At 35.2% G+C, this 11,126-nt stretch overlaps 1 protein-coding gene across 1 annotated transcript; it reads right to left on the bottom strand.

Moving 5' to 3' along the window:
* Positions 1-4,349: 4,349 nt before the first annotated feature.
* Positions 4,350-10,777, bottom strand: LOC133337141 (glutamate receptor 1-like; the record flags this gene model as incomplete). The annotated part of the gene is made up of 5 exons (XM_061545402.1): positions 10,459-10,777; positions 8,689-9,031; positions 8,339-8,433; positions 8,018-8,185; positions 4,350-4,475 (listed from the first exon to the last, which is right to left on the bottom strand). Coding segments are annotated over exons 1-5 (1,041 nt in total), but the record flags the coding sequence as incomplete, so codon positions are not given.
* Positions 10,778-11,126: the final 349 nt, after the last annotated feature.

Consider the following 11,126-nt stretch of genomic DNA (forward strand, 5'->3'; position numbering starts at 1 on the left):
GTTATGTCTCCTTGACTCAGCTGCGTATTGCTGGTAAACCTTAATTAGTATGAAAATTCATTTCAAGGAAAGGTATTTAAACAGCAGCAAAATTTGTTGGATGATGGCTGACAACGACCTTCTTCCCGTTGTTACGTATTTCATGAGTATCTTGTTGTTGTTATCTCATATCCGTTTCCGTGATTTGTTGCTTTAATAATGAGTATATTTTTTATATTGCTGGGGTATAAGCCCATACAAAGCAAAAGTTAACAGGGCAAACGTATTACTACTTGCCGTGTAATGGATTTTTATTTAAACTCTAATTTAATACATCGTTTTATAATTATTTTGTTATAAAAAAGTAACATTTTCGCAATTACGTTTTCGTTGTTGTAATCCCTGTGAGGCGTTGACAGAAAATGAGTTAGCACGTGAAATTAATGTTTGTAGTTATAAATTAAACGTTAAGTGGTAATGAACAACAATTTTAATGAATGGATGAGAAAGGGTGGCATTAATGAAAAATATGACCCTGTAGAATAATATATAAAAGCAGCGCTTAAAATTTAATTATTTTTCTTTAATAAATTATTGTGTTTAAACCTCTAATCCCTGGTATATCGACACAACATTTCAGTGTCTATAAGGGTCCTTGTAGAAAAAAAATCATTCTCAAATATCAATGCGCAGCATTTGAAAAACCATTTTAAACCCGTAAGGAAAGTTGTAAAGTCGGACGGGGCCGACTATATTATACCCTTCACATATTTTATTTTACATGAAATTGAACGAACTTAAATATGTAAAATATGGGAGCTATATCAAAATCTGAATCTGATTTTCATGAAATTCAACACACGACATTCTAGACATAATTCTGTATGCCATATTTCGAGCAAATCGAAGGATATATAGAGACTATGAAACACCATTTATTTTAAATCGGACGAAAATATATATGGGAACTATATTAAAATCTGAATCGATTTCACGAAATTTAACAAACATCACTATCATTCTAGACTAAATTCAGTGCGCTATGCCAAATTTCGTGCAAATCATAAATGTGTAGGGACTTTGGTGCACTATTATATATATATGGGAGCTATATCTATACCTGAACCAAAACATAGCACACATCCTTTTAGGCTTTATTCAGTAAACTGCGCCAAAATTCCGTGGAAATCGAAAGATATTTAGGGACTTTAGTGCACCATTTACCTTAAATCGGACGAGATTATATATGGGAGCTAAATCGAAATCTCAACCGATTTTCACGAAACTTAGCACACAGTATTTTAGGCTTAATTCAGAACGCTGTGCCAAATTTTGTGCAAATCGAAAGATATTTAGGATCCTTAGTGCACCATTTACCTTAAATCGGACGAAAATGTATATGGGAGCTATATCTAAATCTGAACCGATTTTTTACGAAACTTAACACAAAAAAATTCTGGGCTTAATTCAGAACACTGTGCCAAATTTCGTGTAAATTATAAATGTATAGGGACATTGGTGCACTATTTACCTTAAACCGGTCGAAAAAATATATGGGAGCTATATCCAAATCTGAACCGAAACATAGCACACTTCATTTTAGGCTTAATTCAGTACGCTGTGCCAAATTTCGTGGAAATCGAAAGATATTTAGGATCTTTAGTGCACCATTTACCTTAAATCGGACGAAAACACACAACATTTTAGGCTTAATTCAGTACGTTTTGCCAAATTTCGTGCAAATCGAAAGATATTTGGGATTTTTAGTGCGCCATTTACCTTAAATCGGACGAAAATATATATGGGAGCTATATCTAAATCTGAACCGATTTTTACGAAACTTAGCAGATATGATTTTAGGCTTAATTCACTACGTTGTACCAAATTTCGTGCACATCGAAAGATATTTAGGGACTTTAGTGCACCATGTACCTTAAATCGGGCGAAATTAAATATGGGAGCTATATGTAAATCTGAACTAAATCAATGGGGTTCCTCCTTGGGGCAAATAAATGAGCTGTGCCAAATTTCATCCAATTCGAATCATAAATGTGACCTGTACTTTGTTTACAATTTAACATGGACAGACAGACAGACAAACGGACGGACATGCATAAATCAACTTAGAAAGTGATTCTATGCATATTTATAAAAGGAACCATGTGTCTATCTCGTTTCCCTTTGCCTGTTACAAACATATGCACAAAGAAATAAGTTCCGTTCCAGAACCTAAAAGAATCAACTAATTTTACAAGTTTTGCAACTTTTTACTCGAAAACTGTTCCAGAACTCATAAAACTGGTCAAACATTGAATCACATTTAAGAAAACACAAAACACAATGACGTTCTCTTTGTAAACTTTTTACTCGAGAAATTTGGCCGAGTAAAAATGGTAAACAGGAATGCTTATCCTGATATGCTGATTTTGAAGTATTGCCATCTAATTTTGGCATATCTGCGTTCCTGAACTTTTAAAATTATTTTGTACTCTGAGAGCGATTTTGAAATGTTTCCCTTTTACTAGATTTAATATTAAAATAGTGCTGGAATCAGAGCAATAATAACCTAAAACCAGTAAGCGGGGCAGTATAGTCGGACGGTGCCGACCATATGATACCATACACAACTTCGACGAAAATCTAACTTTTGTGGTTCTATATTCTGAGCTTGTGCAATATTTCGTGATATTTGCACCCTCTTGACCGACTAGAGGCCAACAAATATTACTAATATTCAGTACAGCTCCTCTAAATACTTGTCAGATTCCCTTCACTGTGGGTTGTGTTGTGATGTTCGGCTTTCAATAGTGGCCTAAAGATCGACTCGAATTAACACAAGAAATGAAGTTTTCCGCCCACTTCATCCCAGTATTATTATCTGATCATCACCGAAAATTATACGCGTTGTCCTTGGCCATTCCTGGATCTTCATGGAAAATTTCAAACCTATCAGCGCTATATTTCAGCCCTCTAGTGTGATAATGGGTTACTAAATAATATATGAATACCTAGACACTATAAATATTTAAGTGTAACTCCCACATCCAAGTACATATGACAATATAATTGGTATCTGGTATCGACTTCTCTGGTCTATATTGTTCAGGGGTAAATATATACGCTATAGAATACAAATTTTGAAAATTTTCACACAAAAGTCAAGGTCCATTTGACCCGCTAAATATTGACCGATCTTTATCCAAATATGCACGCCTATTCTATGGCCCTATCCCGTTCTTCATGTGAAAATTCGAGATGTTTGGGCCATAATTGCGGCATCTGGAGCTACCAGAAAAACCGACAAAAATTAAGTATTTGGTCCATTTCGTACCCTAAATATTAATCGATCTTTATCAATAGGGGTCTTCGTTGGTCAGAACCCATCCTACATGCAAAATTTCGTAAAGATTGGTCCATAACTGTGGCCTGTATCGTGTTTACAAATTATAATGAACAGACGGACAGACGGACACACATGTCTAGATCGACTCAGCTAGTCAAGATATGACGACTAGCTGAGTGGATCTAGGACCAATATTTCGCGGCGTTACTAACTCTTGGGGCTGCACAAAGCTATAATACACTGACAACATAGTTGTGTAGGGTATAATGACTACGTTCTGTAAGGGACCTTAAAACTTTCCCTATGTTGGTCCTTCAAATATTTTAAAACTACGTCATGTGTTGGTCTTTGAAACATATTTAAAATAAACTCCGCCTCATGTTCGTCCTTAAATCTAGCCTTGTGTATGTTCTTATTTTTTTTTTAAATCCCGCTACGTATTGGTCCTTAAAAAATATTTGAAAAGTATTTGTTTACAAATCTAGACACGGTATTCTTCCTTAAAATTCCCACGTCTTGTATTAGTTCTTTAAATATTCGTTAAAAAAATCCACTCCTTAATTGCCTCTAACAAATATTCTTTAAATCCACGCCTTGTATTGGTCATAAAAAATATTCTTTAAAAAATCCAAGCCATCGTGCTTTGCAGTGGTCCTAGAAAAAATATACTTTAAAAGATGCACGGCTTGTATTGGTCTTGGAAAAATATTCTTTTAAAAAAAAAGCACGCCATGTATTGGACCTTGAAAAAATACTCCATGAAACTTCACGTCATGTGGGTCTTTAAAATAATATTTACAAATACACGAATATTGCATTCAAAATAAAAACTTAATAAAAACTAAATTTCGTATTACTTATGGTGCAAGCAATTTCTAAATACCACTTATTGAAGTATAGATCAGTATTCTCTTGACGCTGTATTTACTTTAGAGACTGTTGTTGCAACTACAACATCATACAGCTGTTGTTCGCAATGTTGCAACAATCCGCATTGGAATACAAATGAGAAAACTTTACAATTTACTTCAATAAAGTTTATGTTTGCGCTTTTCAGTGGTTGTTGCTGTTCTTGTTGGCGTATTGCCGGACGCAGAACGCATGAACTTTTATACTCTTTTGTGGGCAATGTTTTATTCTTGTTGTTGCCAAGCTGCGAAAGTAAGACGACAAAGAAACACAAAACAGAAAAAATAATATTGGTTCAAAAAAAAAAAAAAAAAACAGTGGAGAGCTTATAAACTTCAATATAGTAAACAGTACAGAAGTTGTTGTTGCTGCTTTTGCTCAACTTTTGCTTCCAAGAATTAACAACAATTTAAAGCGAGAGCCAACCGTAAGAAAACGTCGAAATGGTTGCCATTAATACCCAGCAAAACCGAAAAGGAAGACGAAATCTACGATGGACGAGGACGATTACTTGATTCATTCGATATTTTACCATGTTTGGGAATTTCTTCATAAACCAACACCACCCCCTCTACGCAATTAATCGCATGCTTTTTTAGGCCAAGATTCCATTTCATTTTATGAGTAAATTCTACAACAATGATTTCGTTGTTGTTGTATTTCCACAAAAGAATAACTAACAAAATTCAAATTGAATAAAAAAAAATATTTGAGAACCACCCCACCATTTCATTATTACGTTAGGTAATTGGCAAAAAAGCAAAGAAGAAAAAATATCTTTAAAACGTTTAATAGTCACCAGGGGAGTGAGAGTGTAATTTTGATAACAAAACAAAATTCTAGCTGCTGATATATGTCTGGAAAGAATTTTGTTGTTTTTTCTGTAATCATATAAAAATGGGGACAGACATGAAAAAGAAAAGCGGAATAGTAGACAAGTGCGTCATGGAAACCCTCCATTTATTTTACATTACATAAAAGTTGGTAAGATTTTTAAAGATTCTGTTGAGTCAAGGTCTACGATTTGTAAATTAGCCGAATAAAAAAAACGGGGGAATAGTTTTGTTTGCTATTTGAAGTATGTGGAATTTGTTTAGTTTTTGTGAAGCATAAAAATGATTTTGCAAAAAAGGGCATCACTTACTATCCTTTAAGAATTAATGTTCACTCCTTCTAGTACATCTAACATGAAGTGTTAACATTTTGACAACATGTAAACCAGCAAGGAAACTCGTAAAGTCGGACTGGGCCGACTATATGATACACTTCTTACTTTGGGTATATTCTACATATGTATCCTAAAAGACGTCGCATTTTCGATGGAACATTGACATGCAATTGAACGATCTTAAATCTAAATTTAACCCGATTTTTTCGAAAGTTATAACACGTGCTATGGTAAGGACAGATTTCCATTTCAAAGGCACGAAAAGACCCATGAACATGCAGAACAACAACATGAACTTTGCAAATATATATTTGAAGATTTAAAAACGAAGAAAAATATTTTACAAAAAATGTTTGCTGTTGTTTTTTGTGATCAAAGAAAAGTTCTTATTTTTGATGGCGGGCATGATAACTCCTCAGTGGAACATCGGAATCCGAAAATTCCAACGGTGCTAGAAAGAGTACATGTCTGACTCTCGTATGAACTGGGATTATTGACTTTGCACAACAATTAACAAAATGGCGGAACTTTGAATTCTTTTTTTTTTTTGGAAAATCGCATATTTTTTATAACAAACTAAGTAAAAAAATAAGGAAGATCTTCACTGATTAGCTTTATCCTAGTTCATACGAGAGCTATACACTCCCAGAGAAACGTATCAAAATTTGGAACCGATTGGATTGTTATTTTTTGAGTTATCGTGCCCGCCACAATGCTCCACCCTTCACCCTTGCCGTCACTTGATGCTGAGTTATTGAGATTTTCACTTGAAATTTTGTAGGGACATTCTAGAATTAGAGTAGATTCGAATTAATTAAAAAAAAAAAAAAAAAAAATTGACACCGAGAATGGGGGGGAGGGTCCCCTTAAATCGGAAAATATATATGGGTGGTATATATAAATCTGACCCGATTTTCTCGAAATTTGGCACACGTCATTCTAGACTCACTTGAGTACACCATGCAAAATTTCGTGCATATCGAAACAGATATAGATACTTTGGTGCACTATTTACATCAAATCGGAAAACACTTTATATGAGAGCTATATCTAAATCTGAACTGATTTTCTCGGAACTTATTACATATCATTTTGCGCCTAACTCAGTACCCTATGCTAAATTTCGTGCGAATAGAAAGATATGTGGGGACTTTGGTGGCCCATTTACCTTACATCGAACGAAAATATATATGGGAGCTATATCTAAATCTGACCCGATTTTCTCGAAATTTGGCACACGTCATTCTAGACGCAATTGAGTACACTATGCATAATTTCGTGCATATCGAAAAATATATAGGGACACTGGTGCACCATTTACATAAAATCGGACCAAACTTTATATGGGAGCTATATCTAAATCTGAACCCATTTTCTCGAAACTTATCATATATCATTTTGCGCTTAATTCAGTACCCTAAGCCAAGTTTCGTGCAAATCGAAAGATATGTGGGACTTTGGTGCCCCATTTATCTTACATCGGACGAAAATATATATGGAAGCTATCTCTAAATCTGACCCGATTTTCGCGAAACTTGACGCACATCGTTCTAGGCTCAATTCAGTACACGGTGCCTAATTTCGTGCATATCGATATATAGGGGCCGTTTACATAAAATCGAAAACGAAAATAAATATATATATATATATATATATATATATAAATCTGAACCGATTTTTCCCAATTTCAATAGGGTTGTTCTTGGACCAAATAAGTGACCTGTGCCAAATATCATCCAAATCGGATCATAAATGCGTACAGGTCGTTTATTTACAATTTAACATCTATAGATGGACAGACGGTCGGACGGACTCAGAATGTGATTATATGCATATCCTCAAAAGAACCATGTATCTATCTCATTTCCTTTTGCCTGTTACAAACATATACACAAAGACATAATACCCTGTACCAAGTGTGGTGAAAGGGATAATAAATATCAGAAAATATCTTTAGCAAACATATATAAGGTGGAAGATGGAAGCTATCTGGCACCATCAGATTTGAACCATTTATTGCAAATCAAAATATGTTTATCAATACCTTTATGTGGTTCTGAGGATAAGGTACATACATCATATAAAGGAATGACCAATCCGGTGGGATTACTTGCCTTAATATTTATATAACCCTAAATTTTGTGTAATTATCGGTTATATAGTGTATGCCAGATATGTCACAGACTGAGAGTATAAATCTGTTGGCAGCACCGGCTGACATCTTTTTTATAGTTTAATTAAATTTACTCGTTCTTTTTTAGTCTAAAATCAATTCAACCGTTTTATCTTCTAGAAAATCCTACTATAATTTTTGTTTATTTTATTGTAAAAATTCCACTTTTGTTACTATTGCTCTCAAAAACAAATATTTTTTTAGTCCTTACCCTAATTAATAACATTTTCCAACTAATATTTTCTAATTATTAAAATCCGTTTTTAATTAATGGCAAATATTTTGCAATATTAATTGCTATTGATATAAAATTCTCATGAGTGTTATCGAAAAATGAAAAAAGAAAAAATAAATTATTGGAATATATTTTATTTTATCCCTTAAATAAAAAACTCTACTTGAAAACAAAACGCTTAAAAAAAACTAAAATGAACTGCCAACTCACCCAGATTTCCTGCGACAAAGGATTCATAAAACTGAATACGCCCGGTGTTTGTTTGACTGGTTTTTTAATCATAATTGAGATGCCCAGCGACATAAATGGTTTGCTGAAATCAATGACACGTTCACGTTCGGCAGTAATTGTCATGGCAGCGATGGCAATATCCGCTTCCTGTTATAAATACACACAGACGAACAAAAATAGAGGGAAAAAAGGACAGGTAAATGTGTGAAAAACTGTAATGTTTTAATACAAAAAATAAAAACGAAACAAAAAAATTGTTTCGCTACAAAAAAGTGTAAAAATAAATAAAAGCACACTTACCCTTCGCACCAGTTCGCCCACCATGCCATCCCAACCACCTTGGATTTTGGGATTTTCTGAACCATATAAATTATCCTTAACCAAACGCATTTCATCTGCAGGAACAGCAACAACAGGGAAATGATGACGACCAGGATGATGTATGAAAATCCGTATGAAAAAGAATTCGTAGAAACAAGTGTTAATGATGGATGTTTAAATTAAATACCATTAACAGCAAAAACACTACCTAGGAATGGGCGACCACGTGACCACACGTGTCACGTGCCAGCTCAACACCCTGGCCATTACCCTCACTGGGAGTCATGGGGTACGATATACTTATTATAAATTAAATGCTTTGTACTTACAATTAATGCCAAGCCTTTTGGCCAACAAATCAGCCAAGTCTTTACAATAGCCTTCAAAGCGATCATTGCCCACCAAGGTCTCACCACCAATGGGTCGCTTCTCCATTATGTAGGGCTCTTCCAGTACTGTCGTCACAATGTAAGTACGATTTTTCTCTATTTCGGCATGGGGCTTCAGGCGTACATATTTCGCCGACAGTGGTTGGAGGCCAGCCTCATCACTCCATTCGGCCACCTTGACCATGGCACTGTTAACGGTCATTTCGACGACATGCAGGGTATAGTTAACACGTCGTCCATCATCGTTGAATTTTATGTCACCGGTCAGACCTTCAATTTCCACCTGTAATGAAGCAGAAGCAGCAAATTGATTGGAAGCTATACCGACAAGAGAAGACTAACGAACAAAAACCACCACATCCATGGCTTGACTCCTTAAGCTGTGAGTGAGTACTGGGTGGTATATTTATATATGTGGGAGTTGTTATAATATGTCGGTGTGATAGCTTTCACACAGGACATTCAGGAAGCTGCATGAAATGAAAGGATACCGAGGACAAAAAAAAACATACTGGGAATTAAGTAAACGGTAAATGACACATCAATTAATTTTTATTGAGCCTTCCAGACAATTTCATTTCATCGAGTCCTGTGAGACATAATTATGCCATGGATATTTAAAATAGCTGTCTTATACAGGCGATTGTTTTATTCTCTACTTATATTTTCTTGGCACGTTTCTTTTTGGTGTGATTGGTTTGAAATCATTTTTTAAGGGATATTCTTGAAAGGAAAACTTTAAATGTAAAAATGTGAGAGTTGTACATAAGATGATTTTTCAAAGAAAACTACACCGATGGAAAGGTTCACTAATAGGCGCGGGTTTTCAAAGGCCTTCTAGGTTATCCAATAGGCGTGGGTTAAAAAAAAATTCAAAGGCCTTCTAGGTTCTCTAGTAGGCGTGGGTTTTTGAAAAAAAAGTTTTCAAAGGCCTTCTAGGTTCTCCAATAGGCGTGGATTTTTCAAAAAAAAAAAAAAAAAAATTCAAAGGCCATCTAGGTTTTGCAGTAGGCGTGGGTTTTTCAAAAAAAATTTCAAAGGCCTTCTAGGTCCTCCAATAGGCTTGGGTTTTTCAAAAATATTTTTTTCAAAAAATAAATTCAAAACCCTTCTAGGTTCTCCAGTAGGCGTGGGTTTTTCAAAAAATATTTTTTCAAAGGCCTTCTAGGTTCTCCAATAGGCGTGGGTTTTTCAAAAATATTTTTTTCAAAGGCCTTCTAGGTTCTCCAATAGGCGTGGGTTTTTCAAAAATATTTTTTCAAAGGCCTTCTATGTTCTCCAATATGCGTGGGTGTTTCAAAAATATTTGTTCAAGGTCCTCCAATCGGCGTGGATATTTTAAATATATTTTTTCAAAGTACTTTAAAAGGTACTTCAATTGAAGGACCTTGAAAAAATATTTTTAAAAAATACACCACCGTCGGAGGACCTCGAAAAAATATATTGCATGAATTCTACACTTCTATTTTATAGCATTTTTAATAATTTTGAAAGACACTGCGAGCTATTAAATTCCACTCCATGTTTCGCTTCTGCTGATGTAAAGTGGAGTTTTCTCATTTACATAATGTTCGTAAAATTATTCATAGAAAAATTGTCCACCGGTTGGGTTTTTCCTCTCCACCACTCCAGTTCAACAATCTACCCCTTCAGGTGTGTTCACACTCACACAGCATTATTGGTGTTGTTGTTGTTTTTGCTCTTACTTACCTTTCTCAAATAGCGTGAAATTTTATCACCATGCTCCCAGGGGGTAACCCAACCCTTGCCAGTGTTACAGTCCAATGGACGTGAAGCACTGCCGCTACCACCACCTCCGCTGCCCATACCACCGCCACCTCCACCATTCTGTGAGCCAGCCATAAGACCGCCAGAATTTGACAAGCCTGAAGCATTAGCAGATGTGGAAGCTGCCGTCATAACTGTCTGGCCGCGACGGATATTGTTTCGAAATTGATCGGGTTTTTTGCGTAAGATTTTATTAAAGGCCTCCACCAAAACAAACACCGCATCGTACATAAGGGCTGCCTGGGCCTAGAGTAAACAAAATAAAAACGTTAATACAATATTCGCTTGAACAAGCATGTTTAATGATGATTATACGCCAATAGCGGCCATTAGCTGTGCGCAGGGAAAAAGGGGTGAAGGGAGACGACAAAGGCACGCAACAAAAAGCTACTGGGTGTTATGTAAATATTTAATGAGTTATTTTTGTAAACAATCTAATATCCATTTCATGTCATAACAAAAAATCCCAGCTAAAGAAAGGACGACCGTGCCAATCACCATAAACATGATTATCAACATTGTTGTTGTTTTTTTTATTGTATTCTGTTGATGATGATGATGTGGCTCTTGTTGTTCATCCTACTTTACGC

The sequence above is a fragment of the Musca vetustissima genome, unplaced genomic scaffold, assembly GCF_032173495.1.
Source record: "Musca vetustissima isolate MV318-11 ecotype Yass unplaced genomic scaffold, APGP_CSIRO_Mvet_v1 utg332493, whole genome shotgun sequence".
Lineage (NCBI taxonomy): Eukaryota > Metazoa > Arthropoda > Insecta > Diptera > Muscidae > Musca > Musca vetustissima.